This window comes from Haliotis rubra, unplaced genomic scaffold (genome assembly GCF_003918875.1).
Source record: "Haliotis rubra isolate DU_JTF1 unplaced genomic scaffold, ASM391887v1 Scf72, whole genome shotgun sequence".
Taxonomy (NCBI): domain Eukaryota; kingdom Metazoa; phylum Mollusca; class Gastropoda; order Lepetellida; family Haliotidae; genus Haliotis; species Haliotis rubra.
In genome coordinates, this window is record NW_025767435.1 from 1,069,892 (window position 1) to 1,092,803 (window position 22,912).

Here is a 22,912-nt window from a genome sequence, read left to right on the forward strand (position 1 = left end):
GTGCAAGTCATTTCCCTTTGGTGAAACCCACAAGAAGGAATATCGTACTGACAGATCAACAATCATAATCTAGGTGAAACTTTTAACATGTGACCTCAGATCCTAGCATGACTAAGGGAGGCAACTCTGAATTGCAAATTTCAGTGCCCTAGACCTAAAATATCCAATATCCAAGGGTCAGCAACATACAACAATTTATCAGTAAATAGAAACAGTTTTATTGTCTCCCAGTTATGTATTCCTGTTAGCAAGGTTAGCTGTTCACAAACAGAAAAAAGCAAAATTGATTGGCACATAAAGTAGCATTTGGCAGACATCATTTCATTACAGACGGATGTTTATGACAAAATACAAAAGGAACAAAGAGGAAGAAAAACATGAATTATATTTCATTGCCTCAACTATCACGACTGTCCTGTTTTATTAAAACAACAGACCAGCATTATTTCTTTGTGCAAATATTCTTGATAATAATGCAAGTACACAAGAGGCAGAAAATGACGGACAATAATCTTTACTTATTAGGTATAAAATATACAGGCTATTCTTCTACATTGCTTCTTCACTGTCATATATTTTACATTGTCATACAAGAGAATATAGAACAATATAAGACATCCTTTTAGGGAAGTACCTTTTTTAAAAAATAAACTACATCTTGATCCTTTTTCGTTTTTGCACTTCATAATATCAAAACAACTATCAGCAAACAGTATCAGGGAAAGACACCTTTCAAAACTTCCCACTAGACCACTATCAGCTAACAGTATCAGGGAAAGACACCTTTCAAAACTTCCCACTAGACCACTATCAGCTAACAGTATCAGGGAAAGACACCTTTCAAAACTTCCAATTAGACCACTATCAGCTAACAATATCAGGGAAAGACACCTTTCAAAACTTCCCACTAGACCACAATCAGCTAACAGTATCAGGGAAAGACACCTTTCAAAACTTCCCACTAGACCACTATCAGCTAACAGTATCAGGGAAAGACACCTTTCAAAACTTCCCACTAGACCACTATCAGCTAACAGTATCAGGGGCAGACACCTTTCAAAACTTCCCACTAGACCACTATCAGCTAACAGTATCAGGGAAAGACACCTCTCAAAACTTCCCACTAGACCACTATCAGCTAACAGTATCAGGGAAAGACACCTTTCAAAACTTCCCACTAGACCACTATCAGCTAACAGTATCAGGGAAGACACCTTTCACTTCCCACTAGACCACTATCAGCTAACAGTATCAGGGAAAGACACCTTTCAAAACTTCCCACTAGACCACTATCAGCTAACAGTATCAGGGGAAGACACCTTTCAAAACTTCCCACTAGACCACTATCAGCTAACAGTATCAGGGAAAGACACCTTTCAAAACTTCCCACTAGACCACTATCAGCTAACAGTATCAGGGAAAGACACCTTTCAAAACTTCCAACTAGACCACTATCAGCTAACAGTATCAGGGAAAGACACCTTTCAAAACTTCCCACTAGACCACCACTATCAGCTAACAGTATCAGGGAAAGACACCTTTCAAAACTTCCAACTAGACCACTATCAGCTAACAGTATCAGGGAAGACACCTTTCAAAACTTCCCACTAGACCACTATCAGCTAACAGTATCAGGGAAAGACACCTTTCAAAACTTCCCACTAGACCACAGGAACAGTGAGTGGACAATAATTAGTGGTCCCTGTCTGTACTTCGCTGGTCCAAAATAACATTCGTAGATTTACTTAACTATCAATAAAAAGATTGACTGTCCACCAGGACCACTGCAAACTTATAATTTAGTGGTCCTGATGAATGTTCACTAGCCAGGGACTACAGGACCAGGGGACTCTCGCATGCTGAGTGTGAGCATCTGTTAGGGTTGTTTAATTGTAGTCCAGTGTACTTCAACAGTTTTATTGTATCAGGTTTGGTTTAGATGACAGGGAAAGCCAAACTGAATCAGATTCCAGACATTCATGATCTTCTTCAAACCCAAGAGCATGGTGTTGACTAGGGGGACATAGAATATATTCCCGGTATTGATAGTGATATATTTATGAATACCAAATTAATAATTCATCTCAACGAAAGTGCCTACACTTGTTAATTATATCATGATTATGATGAGAAGGCAGAGAATTCCTTTTAATCAAACAACTGATTCTCATTAGGCATTGAACTGATTTATCATAGGTCATAATGGGAAGTATTTCATCTATAACCAAACAAAACAACTAATTTATTCGAAAACCTTCCGATATGTGACAACCCTTGTAACAACCAACCTGTGATCAGGAAGTGCGTGACCCGCTATTCCAAGGGACACAACTCTGTACTGACTATAACACACAGGGTATAACAGAAATATAACAAGCTCCATTTCGAGTGAAGTTATATATAAACAAGAACACATTGTCATGGTGTTTTGAAGAGTAATATTAGGATGACATCACGAGGGTACTAGAAACCAACATTTAATAGCTTGATAATGTGGAAATATTGTAAATATTGACATCCTAATTTTCAAGTGATCTCAAGATAAACCTATGAAGTTGCATATTATCCCCTATAGATATTGTCTGCTTTGGTGTAGGCTGTGTATAATGACATGTAAACAACCCTACTTAACTCAACATTTACCTCATTGGTCAATAGCAATAGTTAACCCTGAAACATTTTTGGTTATTTTCCTTATGAAAGAGTTACATAATCAAATATCAGTCAAGAATTGATAATCCAAGTATTGTACATTGAGATGGAACTTTTAAGTAACAGCAACAAAACATAGCTGGCAGGTCAATATAATTGTTTTCTTTGCCATGGCTTAAAAGAAAATCTTGGTTCTTCAGTGATCTAATACACTTTGCTTGTTGTTTGGGTGGTGGGGTATACTACTTGACTAAAGTGTTCATCATAATGCAGAAGACCCGGGTTCGATTCCCCACTTTGGTACATTGTGTGAAGCCCATTTCTGGTGTCCCCCATCATCATATTGCTGGAGTAGTGCTAATAATGGCATGAGACCATAGTGACTCAATTCTTTGTTGTTTAACACTGCATTCAGCAATATTACAACAATATGACTACGACCGGTAAATTTGAATCTGGACCAGACAATCTAGTGATCAATACTGTGAGCAACCATCCATTGTTGAGGCATAAGCACATGCTATAAACTAAGTAAACCAAATCAGACCACCCAATCCACTGTTTCCTCTCACGACTGGAGCCTCTTCTGACCCAGATTCCCATGAGGAGATAAAATCTGTATTATTTTTGCAAGACAAATGGCCTCAGCACATTTTAATTCCTTTCATAAGTCATTTCCAAATTTTAAAAATATCTTCAGCAAATTGGGATGACAATCACTTAATGTCCAGAAAATAACTATCTGTATTCCAGAAAAAATATATATTGAATAACAAAAGATATACACCACCAATATATACATGTATTTTGGAATAACTTTGGTAAACATGGTAAAAAAGATGCTGGTAGATATAAAGCAGGCTTATACATTACATGCACAGACATGCCAAGTGGTACAAGGCAGTGTCAAGCCCTGCAGTAGCGTTTGTTTTGTAACCAGTCACAAAAAGAAAACAACTGAAAAGTAGTTCTTATATTATTATGATTTTCTGATAAGTGTTAAATATGGACAGAGAGGAGTAGACTTCTTAATTTTCATCTGGCAATAATGCCCAGGGAACTGATATCTCATTATGTGGTGAATGCCTTATAATGAATAACAGCAGATATTGCATATGATGATGAATGAAAGTTGGGGAATGTATTTCATTTTCATCTTTAACAAGAGTAGACTTCATGATCTGGTTGTTCTTGTTGTAAATTCAGACTCTTATAACAACAGTCTATGATACATGTTCCTAGTTCCCAGCTGTTGTTAAACATGCTGTACTCGGTCAACTGCGATGTAGAACGCCTTCTTGTTGGTCAAGTCATGCCAGCCTATAGGTCCAATCTCACAATCCGCACATATAAGATACTTGATGGAGCCCACAGTGTTCGAGAAACCAACATTATCGAACGTAAACATGTCCTCCACCAACCAGTAATCTGTCAGGGTTTCTCCATCATGAGGCTGGCTTTCCACTTTCTTTTTATACATATATGGCAGGAAAAACTGAAAATACAAAAAAACAGTAATGCAGGTCAATCACAGTTCAGCATTAGAGTGTGTGTGTACTTGTTGCATAACAACACACTTATTAATATTCCAGCTATATAGTGGCAGCCTGTAAATAGACCACACAATCCTGTGATTGAAGATATGAGCAACAATTCGCTCCACAATGACATTAATGACCGTGAGGCACAAGCCTGACAACCAGATTCATTAAGCTGCCTCTTATCATATGAGTGAGTGAGTTTAGTTTTACGCCAGACTCAGCAATATTCCAGCTATATGGCGGCGGTCTGTAAATAATCGAGTCTGGACCAGACAATCCAGTGATCAACAGCATGAGCATCGATCTGCGCAATTGGGAACCGATGACATGTGTCAAACAAGTCAGCGAAACTGACCACCCGATCCCCGTTAGTCTTATCATATGACCATGATGATAGTTGCTTATCATATAACCATGATGATAGTTGATGGGAACATTTCTACTCTGGGATCGCATGTGTCACATTAGTCCCACAAAAGCGATGATACAGCAGCCATAGTCGAGTAGTTTAGAAATCTTATGGAATCAGCTTCTTCATGATTTGAATAAATGAAAATATATATCTGTCAAGGACCTGAAAAAACTTTTTCCACTTTCAGCATCATACACAATGTTTAACAACATTAAATATCTGGCTGGTAATCAAGACTCAGTATATTTATACACTACTAAGGCTACCGTTCATTACTGAGAACATTGCAAAAGTCCCTAATCTCATTAAACTCTTAACATTCTGAGGTTACACAAAGTCACAAACTGAAGAAAGTACACACAAACAAGGATGACTTTGCTATCATTTTTCATGACATTCAATCAAATTTGATTTAGGTGTACATGTATATTTTATGTCACTGCAATATTCCAGAAGTAAGATCTACAAATTCATTCAATGGTTGTTCTCATAATGACATTAAATAGAACAAGAACTACATGTTCTGAAAGTAGGATCCTAGAACATATTTATGATATTAAGCAAGACAATACTGCTTACCTCTTTTTCAGTCAATGTTGCTTGGTTAGGTGAAAGAACTAAACTCGGGCATCTTTTACAGCAAATCTTTGTCTTGTTCTTCCCATTTTCAATCAAATCACCCTTGTTGCTAGGGACAGAGGATGACCCTTCTGCCATTATGAACGCTCTGATCAGGACTAAAGTATGAATTTATTATCGCAAATACATTCCGCTTCTTTACATTGACGCAAACGGAAGTCGGAAGTGAAATTCACTTCGCAGCATTACACGCGAAACTTGGTGTTAGGGGATGTCTAAAGTTAAGCGAAACACTAAAACGAATTCAGTAATAAAATAACAATCTTTATTGTGTTTGAGTCAATACTTTATCTGCGAAATTCAACGAATTTTGACTATGGCTGTCACCTGGATATGATTGGATCTGCAAATGTTATTCATTCCCGATTATTTGACAAAATATATCCGCTTTTAATTCTCGGCGTTGTCCACTACATGCTTCATTTTTCGAAACTGGAACGGCGCGAAATGTACTTCCTGTTGTAAACACGACAGCGTTTTAAGGATTGTTTGGAACGACTGTTCACCGGTATTACTTTTTCATTTTATCTATTCACCTATAGAAAATTTTGAGAATCATGTGTAATAGTCAGTGACATCTTTGCATTCACTTCTTACTAATTCAGATGACTGGTATAAATAAGCGCAATAAACCTATCGTCTGATCTGCGAGTGCCGCTACTAGATTCCTTTTCAGCCCAACTTCAGGATCGGTACTACCGTAAATTTTGATTACCGTGTTTACTGTATAGCTTGCTACGGATGGACAAGCACTGTGTCCCCTAGGGTCATGATGATTTATCATTTCTACCTGAATCTGACAAAAATGGTATTTCAAAACCGGTATACAAAATCAGACAAGAAATTTTAAAACAATATTTTGGGGAGTACAGCACTTTACTGGGCGCACCTTTTCAGATTAATCATGTTGATTAGAGCTGCAGTTAGTCGACGCGTCGCTTGATTACTGACTTGATTAAATAGTGACATAATTCGCGGATGATCTACCTCAGACCACGAACGCCATCACAGTTAATCAGTGCTCGTGTAATCGTCATCACCACAGCAATGAAGCACAAGAGTTAGAACTGAAAACAAACCATTAACCATTGTTTTCATTTCTCACGATTGCACCTCACTATGCCGTGGCAATCCGATTCATTTTTTTCCGCACCATTGTTTCTGGGACTGCGTTCTCACTTCTGGGATATGGCAAAATGTGTTTCAATTGGATATAATCAAATAACACTGTCCTAAGGTAAAGTCTATCTGTAAACCCTCCAGACTGGAAAGGGTTGTTTGCCTCTGAAGACGTGTCAGCTTCCTAAGGAGCAGAAAGGGTACCTGACCCTAAACCTAACCCTAAAGACTGGGAAGGGTACCTAACCCTAAACCCTAACCCTAAGGATCGGAATGGGTACAAGACTCTAACCCTAAAACCAAATCCTAACCCTTAAACAGTAACTCTAAGGATCGTAATAGGCCTCTAAAGAAGTGCCACTGAAGAGCACTGGATCATGAGGCAAACTACAATATAGCGAGACATCGGATGCTATAGTGGGATAATTGCTCCGCTGTGGGCAGGCAATGCTGGCTTGGGCTGTGCATGGTTAACTGCATTCCACCCATAATTTGATCTTTATCATATATCAACGAGGTACATTTCATTTTATTTTCATCCATTTATTCTTTACTATTTATTAAACAATACCATTCTGTGTCAGGATCTGATGTCATTGCTACAAGTCATGGCAATATTGTCAGGGGAACTAAAAGCGAATTTTTTTAATTCATTCTTCATTCAGATGTCACCTTTATCAAAGTATGTACAGGTGAGACCAGGCTTTTCTCAAAAAACGTTATGAATAGGGAAACCGGATGTGGTAATACTGGTATGTATTTTCAGGACACAAATATCTTGATGGAGTTCAAAAATGAAACCATCTTACAATTCTTTACAGAGTTATGGCCCTTGTTATGCGTTTCTTGACTTAGTGCATGTTATGCCCAATGGGAACAGATTTTCTCAGAAACCGTTATAGATAGGGAACAGATTTTCTCAGAAACCGTTATAGATAGGGAAACCAAGTGTGGTATGTGTTTTCAGGACGTGAATGTTGTGGTGGAGTTAAAAAAACCAGGAACCAAATAAGAACAGAACACTGTGGCGGGGGCTATTGATGAGTTAATGATGACCATGTCTACTTGTTATATTATGTTTCACAAGTAGGACAGGACACTCACCCGTCTCGCGGTAAAGAGATGATAGGCCGTCTCATGTACACGTTACGTCTCTGACTGATGATGACCATGTCTACTTGTTATATTATTTTTCACAAGTAGGTCAGGACACTCACCCGTCTCGCGTACAAGAGATGATAGGCCGTCTCGTGTACACGTTACGTCTCTGACTGATGATGACCATGTCTACTTGTTATATTATTTTTCACAAGTAGGACAGGACACTCACCCGTCTCGCGTACAAGAGTTGATAGGCCGTCTCGTGTACATGTTACGTCTCTGATTGCTAAGAACATTTGACCCTAAACATGCTGGAGGATATATTGGCATATTGTGTCTTGATTTGGACTCACAGAGTCCTTAAAATGATCATTTGTTGCTACTATTTAAATGCTGCTATATCGGTCTATCCCAAAATATCTTGAGTCCCATTATCTGGCTTTAAGCGTAATGTTTTCTATCATGTTAGTGTTATTGTGTGGACTATCATAAGTTAACTGAGCTCACTAGACTCTGGCTACTTAGGATTTGTGAATGAATGTAAAAATATAGACCACAACACTGAAAATGCCCTCTGTAAACTGGTAAGCATGGAGGTTGCTGATATATCGCTTATCTTGCCTATAGAGCTCTGTATTGTTCAGTATGTGTCAGTTTGGTTAATGGTGGTGCTGTTTCATACATGGTAGAATAACTCCATTCTTAGGGTTATTTGCCTTGCTTGTAAGTTCGGTTTCTTAGCTGAAGTTCGGTTTTGTCTGTAAAGTTCTACTGTTGAAGAAATTTCTGAAGAAAATGTTGGTGATCAGTTTATCAATAATACTATGGAATTGAATGTCTTTAACTGAAAGAATTAATTTCTTTGTATTATTTTAGGAACTACATCAACAATGAGCTTTGGCGGACAGAGTACATCGTCTGGCTTTGCTCTAAAGTCATTTGTCACAGAGGATGAAGTGGAGGAGAAAAAACGTATTCGACAAGAGCAGTGGGAGAAAGTTCGCAAAGCTGATGATCCCTTAGGTACATGTCATGTTCTGGAACTCCTAAGTGGAAATTATAAGTTCTGAAACATGGATGGTGGGTTAGCCTTGAGAAGCTTTCTCTCATCACCTAAAACACCATTCTTCATTTCCAGTATGGGTATGCTCTGTTAAGCCCCTCCGTGGTGTCCAATCAGCTCGTTTTGCTCAAACAGTATAACATCATACTCAGTGAGTCAGTCATTCAAGCAAAGATCCTGAGGGTAGACTTAGGACTTAGGGGTAGAATATGCTCCCAGTACCCTATTGTCATACCCAGCAGGTTTGAAGGTCATTTCTGACTAGTGCTTATGTAAAATAACTTGATTTTGGGATATAACTACTAGTGCTGGAGCAATTAATTGAATAATTGGTCAATCGATCAATCCCGCTCAGAAATTATAGATGAGCTTGGGAGACTGATCGATCTTCATAAAGATAATACTTCAGAAAGTATGTTTCTTATTGTTTTGTTTGTTGAATCAAATATAAACAACAGTTGTAGTTTCCCACCTCATAAGACTGCAATGTAAACAACATACTCCCGGCGGCGGCGTCTCAACAGGAAGTATCCTTGATCGTCTTAATCATAGTTTTAATCAGTGCCTGTTGCACAATGTTATGCACCTGTGAAGATCCAGGTTAGAGTTGGTCTTCAGTAACCCATGCTTGTCGTAAGAGGTGTCTAACGGGATTGGGTGGTCAGGCTTGCTCGTTGACACATGTCTTCGTGCAGCATAAACCAGCAAACCAAAACCTAAACCACAATGTAATGATTGTGTTCCGTTATTGCCCCCATGAGGTTTGTGGTGGGGTTTAATGTAATGATTGTGTTCTGTTATTGCCCCCATGAGGTTTGTGGTGGGGTTTAATGTAATGATTGTGTTCCGTTATTGCCCCCATGTGTTTTGTGGTGGGGTTTAATGTAATGATTGTGTTCCGTTATTGCCCCCATGAGGTTTGTGGTGGGGTTTAATGTAATGATTGTGTTCCGTTATTGCCCCCATGAGGTTTGTGGTGGGGTTTAATGTAATGATTGTGTTCCGTTATTGCCCCCATGTGTTTTGTGGTGGGGTTTAATGTAATGATTGTGTTCCTTTATTGCCCACATGAGTTTTGTGGTAGGGTTTACAATTACAACCAATTATTGATCGATTACTGAGCTCTGAGTAATGCTCTGTATATTGTGATTGACGACCAGCTCTAAAACGTACAACTCTGTCAATATTTGTGCTTGTCTTGGACTAACAGACTATGTGTTATTGTTCATCCTTGTCTCAGTCTACATGTCAATGTGGCCAAAATGGCAGAGGTAACCATATTATGATCTTTACAGTAGTAACTGCCACCAGTGGTAAGATACCTACCTATTTGCAGTGTTTATATTTGCCATATGGTACAAGGAGAAATGTGCATGATGTGTGTCTGATGTTTGCAGAATGTCCAGAGGAAGACACAAGGTCACTGTTCGACAAACTCCAAGAACAAAAGGACAAGAAACAGCAAGAGTATGAAGAACAGTTTAAATTCAGTATGTCCTACTAGTCAGAATATGATCAACCTTAAATCTGTATTTGTACATGTTATGGTCTTCTTAATATTGACTGGGTACAATGTGTGAAGCCCATTTCTGGTGTCTCCTGCCATGATATTGCTGGAATATTGCTAAAAGCAGTATAAAACAAAACTCACTCACTCACCTAATATTGACTGAATGCCCAAACACCCAATCACACTGAAAGCAGTGTGCTCTAGTGAGTGAGTTGGGTTTTATGCCTCTTTTAGCAATATTCCAGAAATGTCACGGCAGGGGACACCAGAAATGGGCTTCACACATTGCATCCGTGTTGGGAATCAAACTCTGGCCTTTGGCATAAAGAGCGAATGCTTTAACCACTGGGCTATCTCACCACCCCCTGGTGCTGTAAACTGCTGCAAGGATGCCCAGTTACAGGTCATGTCAGGACATCCATTTGCACATTTTGACCTATCAGTTCAATGACCAACATTAAATTGACATAAGCCAATCAGAAAGCAGCATTCTCCAGCATTTTTACACTAATTTCAAAATGACAACTTCCATTCCAAAAAATTACATTGATGTTGTTTTCAATTCAAACTTTTTAAACTGAATAAAAGGAAATTTTGGAAAGTCTAACAGAATGGTGGACACACCTTGATATAAGAGCAATAGAGATGAAAATGGCAGTAAACCTAGGTCACTTGAATACTAGATGCTGTTGTATAGATACTAGTGTTGCTGATCTTATTCCAACTGTCAGCTGATTGTGTATATGAGTGGTAAAGACAATGATGGGGATCTTTGGGGAAATAGCACACAGTAACTGAATTTAGGGACCCCTACGTCTTCAGCTATTAATATTAGTGTTAACATAAGGACCTTAGAGTTAGACATTCATGCATAAGATTGAACACTGACGAGTAACCTGTGTTGGCAGGTAATGCTGTGAAGGGGCTGGAGGACGATGAAGCAGAGTTCCTTGATGAAGTGTCTCGGCGTCAGATGCAGATTGAGAAAGAGAGGCTAAATGAAGAGACCTCGATATTCAGGGAGATGAGAATATCCTTGATTAGTCTGAACAGCTGAGTCAAGATTTACATTGCTTGGGGTTAAAAACCCTGACTTTCACTGACACTGATACCTGTGCTTGTTCGTTTAAACAAACTGTAAACATCAAACACTTGCAAATAAGTTGCATCTTCTCTTTGTGTTTTCCGTTCACATTGACCTCACACGTGAAATAATTTTCAAATTTGTGTAAGCCTTCACTTACCCACATCCTCACATACTCACTGCTAAGTAATCTGCTTCATTAGTTCAGAACTTCATGACTTGCCAAAGATTTGTGCAAGACAATGTTTTCGTGGAGTTGCTCCCCTTGGACTAAACTCAAGTGCATACTCTGCATATGTCCTGGTAACCAGTTATTGATAACGTTTGGATTGCCATGATGAAAGTGTCGTGTCACAACTATTAACCAATACCTGAAATGGTTTACAACCATTTATGAATCTCAACAATCTATAAATCATAAGCAGTTTGAATATAAAAGGTTACACTGTTACTCAGACTTGTACCATTACTTGATAATGCAGTTTCAGTGAGTAAGTGAGTTTGGTTTTACGCCGCACTCAGCAATATTCCAGCTATATGGCAGAGGTCTGTAAATAGTGTGGACCAGACAATCCAGTGACCAACAGCATGAGCATCGATCTATTGGGATACGATGACATGTGCCATCCAAGTCAGCGGGTCTGACCACATGGCACGTGATCCCATTAGTCACCTCTTACAACAAGAATGGGTTGCTGAAGACCAATTCTAACCCGGATCTTCACGGGATGAAGGCAGTTTCAGATATGACAACTAACAGTCGTGTGCAAAATGATCAGTTGTGCTTCCCAGGGTCTAATGCCTGTGTGGCAAAATATATGGAAATAGAACATGATGAAAAATATCTTCCAGTGCCTACAGTATATATAGTACATTGTAGGCACATGAGAAAGCTTGGATCATGGTACCCATCTATAAATATTGTGAACACCATAGAGATGTAAATTTTGTAAATTTAGAAACTGATTCTTGCAAAGTTTCTTTCATTTTCCTAGGTGGTGAAACCTTTGTTTAACTTGATAAGGATTGTGTATATTCATTTCTGATTGGCTTTGAGCAAATGATGTTGATGACTGTTTATTAATCGATTCGATCAAACAATGCTCTTTTCATCACTGTTCTATGGGTAATTTTGGAATCTTGTCCACAGACTTCTCAACTTACTGACCACATCACATATTTCATCGGGAAGGAAAGTGTTTGTGACTAAATTTATCTTTGTGAAATGGAGAGTAATCTTCCTCTTGCTTATCTAGATGATTTGTTGTTTTGAAACCTCTGAATTATAGATTTGAAATACAAATGAATTCAGTTACACTTTGTATTTAGAGATTTGTAATGCATGATAATGTATATTAAAGCTGACACTATATAGGTTCATGTAATGTCTGTTCAATCTTTTGGAAAACTCTTTTTGGGTTCCCTGAGGGAAAAGGTCTATAGGACCTCTTGCTTCTTGTAAACACTGTGACCTGGATGATTATATGTCAGCTTGACCCTGATTTCATTGGTTGTTACTTGCTATCAACCACTGGTTTGCCATGCTGATGAGTACATAAAATAGTATTCACTCCCTCACTGTTATTGTTAACCCTGAATGTTTGTGATTCCTTGACCAACTGCAAGATGCAAATGTGGCCAAAGTCGCAGAGAAGGCTTCAACAAAAGATGGAGAGAAGTCCACAGGAGCAGCAGCAGCAGCAAAGTCTGCACCGATGTCCTCCAGCAGAAAGTCACAACAGTCCTTGTTGTTGGGAGCTGTGAAGAGGAAAAGGTATGTTCCTTCCTCTCAGTTACTATAGATAATAGTTTCTTTTCATTTATTCCAAATAAGGGAGGTTTAGGTTTTAGCATGTTTACAGGTTTGCAGATAATGTTCATTGGACAGGGTGCCCTCTTTGAAAAAGAACTTATATATCCAACTGTACTTGTAAGTGTAGGTGTGGTAGGCTTGTGGGGAAAGCATTCACGTGGTTTTGATTACCCAAATAGGTACAATGTGTGAAGCTCATTCTGGTGTCCCAAGTGATATTGCTAAAAGCTAAAACTCATTTACTCACTGTTTTTTTAAATATTTCCATGTTCAACGATCAATCTGTCCATCCGTGATCTGTTACATTTTCTTCATATGCCAAGAGCGGTTGGATAGCCTAGTGGTGTAAGCGTTTGCTTGTCATGCCCAAGACCTGGGTTCAATTCCCTACATGGTACAATGTGTTGAGCACATTTCTGGTGTCCCTCCTTGTGATATTGCTGGAATATTGCTAAAATCGGCGTTAAACCATACTCACTCACTCTACATCTGCCCCAAAACTCATGACAACACCAAAACTTTGCAAGTCTCTAATCAGTGCTCACAAAATTCTCATCAGATTATAAAGATGGCTGCCATTACCCATTAACAGGACTGTGAGGGTCCACTGTCTTATGGAACTCCAGTCTTGTCTATAGATTGATCTCTAAACCTATGGAACCACTGTCCTATGAAGCTCCCGTCGCACCTATGGCTATCAATTTATCTAGTCATGTCAAATCATTGCTAAACAAATGTTGTAAAAATAGCTTGAGTGCTGGCTTCGGCTGTTAAGCGCCCACCTTTGTTATCTTATCACTATTGTTGTTGTCACATGTACACACATATGCTCTCTGCTTCCTAGCTTTCATCCACCTTTATCTTATCACTATTGTTGTTGTTGTCACATGTACACACATATGCTCTCTACTTCCTAGCTTTCATCCACCTTTGTTATCTTATCACTATTGTTGTTGTCACATGTACACACATATGCTCTCTGCTTCCTAGCTTTCATTCAGCTGATGAAGGAGTAAGGATATGCTCCAAAAGTTCATGTTCCGCAAAAACACCAAAGTTGACATCCATAAATTTTCCTCCTTTATGGGTATCACTTCTTAATGCCATTCAGAGATTGCATATCTTGTTAATGCAAAAGTTGACGTCCATAAATTTCCACAAATGAATGTATGCAGTGTTGTAATTTTTGCCGAATGACAGGAATAGCAGAAATGGTGTTTGTATATGAATCATATGTCAGCCCATGTAAATGTGTCGCTCACAGCAGCAGTACAGCTTGGTACCATAACGCCACGCCTCCAAATGTGATTGTTTTGGGAGTGATTACAGAGCCTCTGGTTTCAGCGCTTTAACTTGGACTGTTGTGCCTCAAACATGCTAACCCTGTTTTATCCCTGGCAAGAGGAATTTTAACCCCCTCTTGCAGGCATGCTGTATCATCTGTTTTACCAGGCTTCATTTTCTTTTCAGACTTAAGTTTGGTCGTATATTTGTGATTAAGCATGTTGTTAAGCATTAAAATATGCAGCGCTGCTATTTTAAGCTTACTTGCCAATTAAAATCATGATAGTATGGAAATAAAGGGTTCATATTGATTATTTTTTTCACTTTTTATGGCAAAGGCTGGATGAATGCAAAATTATGTGAACATTTGAATGTTTCATATTCATGTCAGTTTTGTTGAATTCACTGGAAATGACTTAGTTGTGGTGTTGTACCATGTGCTTAACCTGAATAAAGCATTCACAAAATGAAGTGCTCTGTTGGCCAAGAAAATATAGTAAGCACAAGGCAAAGTGTGCTGTAAACGAAGTTAGTACTTTTTTAAATATCAGTAGTGTAGGTGAAGTGAACTGCAAACAAAGTTGATGCTGTTGGAAAAATGAAACGAATAAGGCAAAGTGAACTGTAGACAAAGTTGTTGCTGTTGGAAAAATAAAACGAATAAGGCAAAGTGAACTGTATTCAACGTGGTTGCTGTTGGAAAAATAAAATGAGGAAATCAAAGTGAACTGTAGACAAAGTGGTTGCTGTTGAAGACAAAAGCTAAAGTACACACTAGGCAAAGAAGGGAGGGTAGACACTAAAGGGTAGTGTACAGTACACAACCCTGTGCACTTAAAAGAACCCATGAATATGTTGGTATACGACAAGATGTTGGCCACATCTATACGTGCAAACACCTAGTTGCAGGTACAGCAACATGCAGTAAACTTGGACAAAGTACTGTGACAATGTGTGCCAGTCCACCCAGCTGTGAATGGGTACCTGGTAAGGATGAAAAAGCCGTAAAACTCTGTGTGCCCAGTGGCTGGAAGAGTTGTATGATCCCTGGGGAGTTGAGATTGATAATACGTTGTGCCATTGAGATTGACATCCAATGATCGAGGAAAATACCAGCACCTTGATCATGCACTAGTTACGTCGATATGTGCACTGTATAAATATCCTATAATAAAAAAAAAATAAATAATAATAATAAAGTAAGTAGGCACTAGGCAAAGAGTGAGTGAGTGAGTTTAGTTTTACGTCGAACTCAGCAATATTCCAGCTATATGGCGGCGCACAAGGCAAAGAAGGGAGGGTAGACACTAAAGGGTAAGTAGGCACTAGGTAAAGAAGTGAGGGTAGACACAAAGGGTAAGTAGGCACTAGGCACAGAAAGGTGGGTAGGCACAAAGGGTTAGTAGGCACTAGGCAAAGAAAGGGAGGGTAGACACAAAGGTGGGTAGGGTGAACACAAAGGGTAAGCAGGCACTGGGCAAAGAGGCACTAGACAAAGAAGACAAAGAAGTAGGCACTAGACACAAAGGAGTGAGTGAGTTTGGATTTTCACGTCGAGCAATATTCAACTATATGGTTTGACGGCTACAAGGCAAAAGAAGGGAGGATGAGCACTAAAGGAATGAAATGGAGCACTAAGACACAGAGAATTAGAACCCTAAGAAAGAAGAGGGTGAAGGAGGACCCAGAGGCAAGGCACATAAGTAGGCACAAAGAAGGGAGGATTGAACACCTGCACCTAGAAAGACCAGAAGGAGAAGGGACACACAGGAGACATGGAGGACCAGGCAAAAAAGAAGGACACAAAGGGACAAAGTGAGCTGGAGGCAAAGACCAGGACCACAAAGGACACAAGGACTTCTGAAAGGCAAGAAGTGGGGCCAGACACAAAGAATGTAGGACCCAGAAGGGACAAAAGGAAAAGTAGACACAAAGGACACAAGGACCCATTGGGCAAAGAATGGAGTTAGACACAAAAGACCCAAGAAGTACACAGACAAGAAGGGAGGAGGCCGACACAAAGACCAGGGTAAGTAGGCACTAGGAAAGAAGGAGGACACAAAGAAGGCACTAGGACACAGACAGGGTGAACCTGACAAAGGATGAGGCAGAGCAAAGAAAGGTGACACAAAGGATGACAGTGAGGACTGACACAGACAGGGTGACACACAGAGGTAGAAGCAAAGAAAGAAGGAGAATGGAGCCACAAAGGGTCAAAAGTAGGGTCTGACACAGAAGGGAGGACACAACACAATGGAGATGAAGGACACAAAAGAAGTGACACAGTGTAAAAGACACACAAAGAGGGAGGAAGAAGACACAAGGACAAAGAGGTAAAAGAATGGTACACACACCAAGGGGACAGGACACATTGGGACAGAAGGAGGTGACACAAAAAGGATGGAGGTGAGGCACAGGAACTGGACACAGAAGGGAGGAATTGAGCACAAAGAAGGACATTAAAGAAGGAGGGTACACACAAAGGACACACAGGAAGAAGGGGCACTAAGGTACAGGAAGGGTAGGAGGCATGGCAAGAGGAGGCTGAACCTAAAAGGGTAAGGACAAAAGGAAGTGCAAAAGTAGGCTCTTAACAAAAGAAGGACACAAAGAAAAGAAGACACAGGTAAGTAGGCACTACAAAGAAGGAGACACAAAGGAACTAAAGGGTAAGAACAGGGGTAGACACACATGGAACACAGAAAGAGGAAAAAGAGGACAGACACAGGTAAAGGGAAGAAAGTAGGCACTAGGTAAGAAGAGGGTAGACACACATGGACACAAAGAAGGGAGGAATTAGACACTAAAGGGAAGTAGGCACTAGGTAAAGACAAGGGAAGAAAGAAGGAAGAAAAAGACCAGGACTAGAAGGACACAAAGAAGGGAGGCAGACGGAAAAAAAGTAGGGTACACAAGGAATGTTAGCACTGGAAGAAGTTAGACACAAAGAAAAAAGTGGAAGAGAAGAAGGAGACACTAAAGGGTAAGTGGGCACTAGGTAGAAAGGGAGAGGGTAGAACACAAAAAGGAAGGGAGGTGAACACTAAGGGTAAGTAGGCACTAGAAGGGAGGGTAAGAAAGACAAAGGGTAAAATAGAAGGCCTGCAGACAAAGGTAAGGGAAGCATTACACAAATGGTAAAGTTAGCTCTAGGCAAAGAAAGGAAAGGTAGACAAATGGTAAAGTAGGCACTAGGCAATGAAAGGGAAGGTAGACACAAAGGAAGGAATGAAATTAAAGTGGGTGGTAAAGTTAGCTCTAGGCAAAGAAAGGAGGGTTGACAAATGGTAAAGTAGGCACTAGGCAAAGAAGGGAAGGTAGACACAAAAGAGAAAGTAGGCACTAGGCAGAGAAGGGAAGTTAGGCTCCAGGAAAAGTTACATGTAGGCAATAAGACAAGGAAGGCTCTAGGGAAGGTGCACTGTAGGAACTGCTTAATCTTAAGCAAGAGTCCTCAGACTTAAATAAAATAGTAGGTAATTTCAAGGACCCCAGGGCTCCCCTTAATTTTGAACACTGGGATTATGTTTTGAGGCAGTTTGTTCATTGCCTGTTATTTAACACCAATGTCCTCACATAGCTGAGAACAGATAATCAATTGCATATGCTCAGTTGAAACAGTAACTTGTGTACACTCATATATTTCTTCACAAGACGTCCCAGGAAATTGTTTTGGATTACTTTTGATCTTATTCCTCATGTTTATTGAATACCATCTGGATTAGCAGATATTTATGGGTATAAAAGTCTTTAATGCTAGAGTTTATGATAGGCTTCTACACATTTATTAATAATAGTTAAATATTGTTGCTGCATCGCCAACAGTTTTGAGTTTCCGGGGAATATCTCTATGATGAATTCTTACCAGTGCAAACCAGAGACGTGGCATGACTGAAAGCAATCCAACAGATGTTTTGATACTCTTCCAATGGAAAATGGATCTATCACTGACGGTGTGAGCAGGTGCTTGGCTTCGAGACTGATAAGGAGCCCTTCCCTTTCCATATAAACCACAGTGGCAGTAAGCAAAATTCAGTTGGATTGTGAACCTTGGGGAAATGACACAGATATGTGAGACATCACTGCTAGCTGTGATACCCATATTGTTTCAACATTACACGCTGTAATCAGTGCCCACATCTAGAACACTTCAACAGCTAGCAAACATGATATGAAGAGCATAAACTGACACATTTGCACAAGCCACAGGGATAGCATTGGTTTGTAAATCTGCAAACCATTCCTTAAACCTAAAACTTAACTGTATTCACAGCTTGATAACAAGGCTATAAGATAGTTATAGCATTGTAATACCTCAGTACTCATGAAGATCTGTGTTAGAATTGGTCTTAAGCAAACCCATGCTTGTCTTAAGAGGCGACTAAAGGGATCGGGTGGTCAGACTAGCTTGCTTGGTTGACACATGTCATCATACCCAATTGCGTAGATCAATGCTCATGATGTCAATCACTGGATTGTCTGGTCCAGACTCGATTATTTACAGACTGCCATCATGTAGCTTGAAAAATGCTGAGTGCGACGTTATATAACAAAAACCCTGTCAAACCCCAGTGGCTCATGTTTTTTATGGTTATTTTACTATGGATTGCCAGTTACTGCTCTTTAAAAACTAGGGCAGTGAGGTAGCCTAGTGGTTAGAGTGTTCACTCATCATGCCGAAGACCCGGGTTCGATTCCTCACATGGGTACAATGTGTGAAGCCCATTTCTGGTGTCCCCTGCTGAAATATTGCTATAAGCGGCATAAAACTAAACTCTGTCACTCACTTTAAAACATTAATTTTGTGTTATCACTTACAAGTAATAATGGGCATTAACCTGACATGCGTACTCAGTATATTGTAATAATAATTCATGTATTGTGATGCCTACCACAATATATTGCATGTGTTCTTTCATCAGTATTTTGTTATAAGCCTTGTCCACATGATTCGACATGGCCACATACAATGGAGTTTCCACAGTCAGTTTTGACAACGTCAGAGTCATCCACCAAGTTGTTTGATGTTGCTGTGGTCACACCGCCTATGGAATCAATACAGGCATCCCTCGCCATAACGCGGGTCTTGGGGTCCATGGATGACCCCCCACGTTATTAGACACCATCCAAGAATTTCTATTCTATTATCAGAATAATTGATATGTCAAACAGTTATTCTAACAGAGATCTTATATATTGCTATCGTATAAGTATAATGCATGTTTTCTACGAAACATATTTAACATAATAATAAGCATTGCTAAGCACTTTGGGTTACCTGGCTGGATACATTTTACGTAGGAGACAGTTTGACAAGTCACCGCTGACTTCCCGCGGTACGTGCCACTTTGATTGTAAAAACAAAATGTTGGCAATTAATTGTCAAATATGACTTCAACGAGTCAATAACGCGGGGCCTTGGGGTCAATGGATGACAAGGCTGTAATCTGTTCGTGATTGCTGAGAAAAATGTGAAATTGGTGCTATCGCGGTAGGCGCGAAAAACGGACCCTCATGAATGTGGTAAGCGGGTGTTGTATGGAATGAGGTAATGCCATTTCACTCACGGTTTCTCCTTTGTTATTGTAAACAGTTTTAATGAATGAAAATGGGATTGAATTTAATCAAATAAAATGTGTTTTCTGACATCATACATTCTCGGATGGCGGTGTATACCCGCGCAATTACGCGGTGTGTTGCATCATAGCAAACGTTGTAAGTACTTGGCTGATAATCGACATGTCTTTATGATAAAGTTATTACGATGTTTTTTGCTGTTCATCAATTATTATTGAAAAAGACCCTGCATGTTTTAAGCATCTGAAAAAACATGGATATATACGATAAACACTGTTAATTGCAATCCGCACTGAATTTCACTAGTTTACTACGTGATTAACCAGAGCTCAACAGCGGATTTGTTGATGTGCTATTTTCGATCACGTGAATATGTGTGATCACTGGGCAACTTTTTTTTATGGGAGCCACGGATTACCCCGCGGTTTAACCGAATCCGCGGTATCGCGAAGAGCGTTATTGCGAGGGATGACTGTACATTACATACTGGAGGCTGGTCACAAATAGTTAAACTTTATTACCACAGGAACCAGTTGCTTATTTCTGAATTTCATCATGTAATTCAACCTGTCATTTATGCAAACTTTGAAATATGCATAATTTTGAACAACTTGTTTTATAGGTATTTTCCTAAACATAATATTTTGATATGTATTTATCAATGAAATCATGGTATATTGGTGTACAGAGACATATTTACAAAATGTAGAAACATTTCTTTGTTAGTTTCTTGAAAGACAAGTAAAGAAGTGGCCTAACTTCCCTTCATGTCAAGAGGCAACATTGAAAGGCTTCCAGACCTTAAAGATCATGTGATATCAGATGTTACTATTGAAATCATTACTTACAGACCACCGCCATATAGCTGGAATGTAAAACTAAACTCACTCACCCACTCACTACTATTGAAATCCTTTCTCTCATACTGCACTTACAACAGTGTTACTTTCCAAATGATGATGTCCCAAGATCTTGGGGATGTTCCTTTTGCATCTCATCTAAATTTGTGTAGATGATCTCTACCATATCAAATATGTGCTTTGGTTTATTTGTCTGTTCCCAGCCCAACTAATGGTAACAATTGAATGTTGTAAGTGCTGAGTAATTTTATACAGAACATGGGTAAATGTGAGCCTGTCATCTAAGTCACTGCCATTCGTTGTGCACAACATCACTAAGCCATGCCAGAAACTTGTGTAAAATCCCAGATTTGCCTTGATGATGCTCATAGGTACTTCATCACCAGATAGGCCAAGACATGAATCACATTTTTTCTCATTACAAGCCACGCACTAAAATAATACAAACGTTTCAAGATGTTGTCCTAGATGCTGAGAAACTGAGAAAATACTGAAAAACTATGCGCATACACGCTTGCTCACTCTATCAGTCACTGAACCTCTTTGTATGACAGTCGGGTACAATCAGTGACTTTCACTCACTCAACCACTCACTCACTTAACCACTCAAACACTCACTCACTCAAACACTCAAACACTCAAAACAATCACTCAAACACTCACTCAAACACTCACTCAAAACTCACTCACTCACTCAAAACTCAAACACTCACTCAAACACTCACTCAAACACTCACTCAAACACTCACTCAAACACTCACTCAAAACACTCACTCAAAACACTCACTCAAACACTCACTCAAACACTCAAACACTCACTCAAACACTCACTAACTCAAACACTCACTCACACTCACTCAAACACTCACTCAAACACTCACACTCAAACACTCACTCAAACACTCACTCAAACACTCACTCAAACACTCACTCAAACACTCACTCACTCACTCACTCAAACACACACTCAAACACTCAAAACACTCACTCAAACACTCACTCAAACTCTCCAACACTCACTCACTCACTCAGTCAGAGTGGACCTGACAGTTCATTGTACTACAGTGGGAGACATGTGTTTCACTGTCAATGTATCTGTATGCTGTTGCCAGTCATTTAATTTGGCCCAAATGTATTCACACTAAAATGTCAAGGAAAGTCATTGCCACTGTAAAGATATTATGTCAAAAACCGTTATGCAATGCAATGAATCTAGCCAACCACATCATGTCATACAAGGCAAGCTATGCATCATGTTCATTTTAGAATGTTTTGCAGAACATCAAGCTGTTTAGAATTTTTACCCACATTCACACACAAACTGTACAGGAAGCTGTTTAAACCATGTCTAGAGCTTCCAGAAATTAACACCAAACTCTACAGACTTTGGCAATAAATTTTGTCATTTGGCTGTAAACTCCGCCAAGCTTCTATGGACCTACATGAGTGATGAGCTTTCTGAAATAAAATTACATCTTTCAAATGTTTGAGAATGAGTGAAACAAGATTTGAATCTTTGCTGTATTAGCTCACCTGACTTATAGTTATGTGACTTTTTATCATTGCCTGCTTTAGCCATAATTCAGTCATTTATCACAACTGAAATTAGGAACATGTGTAGTGAGTGGTGGGGCGCAATGTATGTGTTATAAGATATATTAAAATTTTGGTCTCAATTTTACCATAGCACATCCAAACTGAGCTCAAACCTCTACAGATTTCACTCAGTCACTTTTGTTCAATATATAAAGAAAGTTAGTGTATGTGTGTGTAGACTGTAGTTAGTTTGCCATATTTCAAGCTTTGACCTTGATTTGGCCTTTCCAACTTCAATCATGTTCATCAATTCTTTCAAAATACATTTCCTTACACAGGAAAAGTTCATTAATGAAACTGAACATTTACATGTTGTCTTTTTAAAATCAATAATAACACCTTAATTTGTTGAAGATGTTCAAATCTCAATTTCAATATGGCTTCCATGTTAAAAATGCTATTTATGGACACAGTTCAGCCTTTTTTGTACAACATATTATGCAATGTAATTGGTATTTGTTTAGTTTTTTTTGTTCTTGTTTTTATTGACAGTTTTAATTTTTACCTTTTTTCTCAAAATTATTGTGTACACTTAAGTATTGTCTCCCATGAAGGAACAGAACTGTGCTAGGTATGTTTCTATTGTAATGACATATTTTGCTGAAATTATTAGAGGTGAATTGTAATTTTTCCTGACTGTTGTGCACAATTGTTTTTAATA

At 39.1% G+C, this 22,912-nt stretch overlaps 2 protein-coding genes and 1 long non-coding RNA gene across 3 annotated transcripts in view; 1 reads left to right on the forward strand and 2 right to left on the reverse strand.

Annotated features, from left to right (window-relative positions):
• Positions 1-202: 202 nt before the first annotated feature.
• Positions 203-1,500, reverse strand: LOC124259422. Its single transcript, XR_006893833.1, has 2 exons — positions 1,266-1,500; positions 203-1,107 (listed from the first exon to the last, which is right to left on the reverse strand). It is a non-coding gene; the product is annotated as an uncharacterized LOC124259422 (long non-coding RNA).
• A 60-nt stretch (positions 1,501-1,560) lies between these two features.
• On the reverse strand, positions 1,561-5,414 carry LOC124259389 (guanine nucleotide exchange factor MSS4-like). The gene is made up of 2 exons (XM_046693519.1): positions 5,185-5,414; positions 1,561-4,147 (listed from the first exon to the last, which is right to left on the reverse strand). Exons 1-2 carry the CDS (start codon positions 5,320-5,322, stop codon positions 3,908-3,910), a joined length of 378 nt encoding a protein of 125 aa, XP_046549475.1. The 5' UTR covers positions 5,323-5,414; the 3' UTR covers positions 1,561-3,907.
• Positions 5,415-5,666: 252 nt separating this feature from the next.
• LOC124259388 (PSME3-interacting protein-like) overlaps positions 5,667-22,912 on the forward strand; it is a 33,478-nt gene continuing 16,232 nt past the window's right edge. Inside the window, exons 1-5 of the mRNA XM_046693518.1 lie at positions 5,667-5,752; positions 8,341-8,487; positions 9,925-10,017; positions 10,946-11,067; positions 12,747-12,895. Of these exons, the coding sequence (XP_046549474.1) occupies positions 8,355-8,487; positions 9,925-10,017; positions 10,946-11,067; positions 12,747-12,895 (497 nt within the window). The 5' untranslated portion in view covers positions 5,667-5,752; positions 8,341-8,354. The remainder of the gene's footprint in view (positions 5,753-8,340; positions 8,488-9,924; positions 10,018-10,945; positions 11,068-12,746; positions 12,896-22,912) is intronic.

Excerpts from the sequence above, each read along its gene's own strand:
- LOC124259389 (XM_046693519.1), bottom strand. The coding sequence starts at position 5,322 with ATGGCAGAAGGGTCATCCTCTGTCCCTAGCAACAAGGGTGATTTGATT. Across the intron at positions 4,148-5,184 it reads CAACATTGACTGAAAAAGAG|TTTTTCCTGCCATATATGTA; the intron begins GTAAGCAGTATT and ends TTGTATTTTCAG.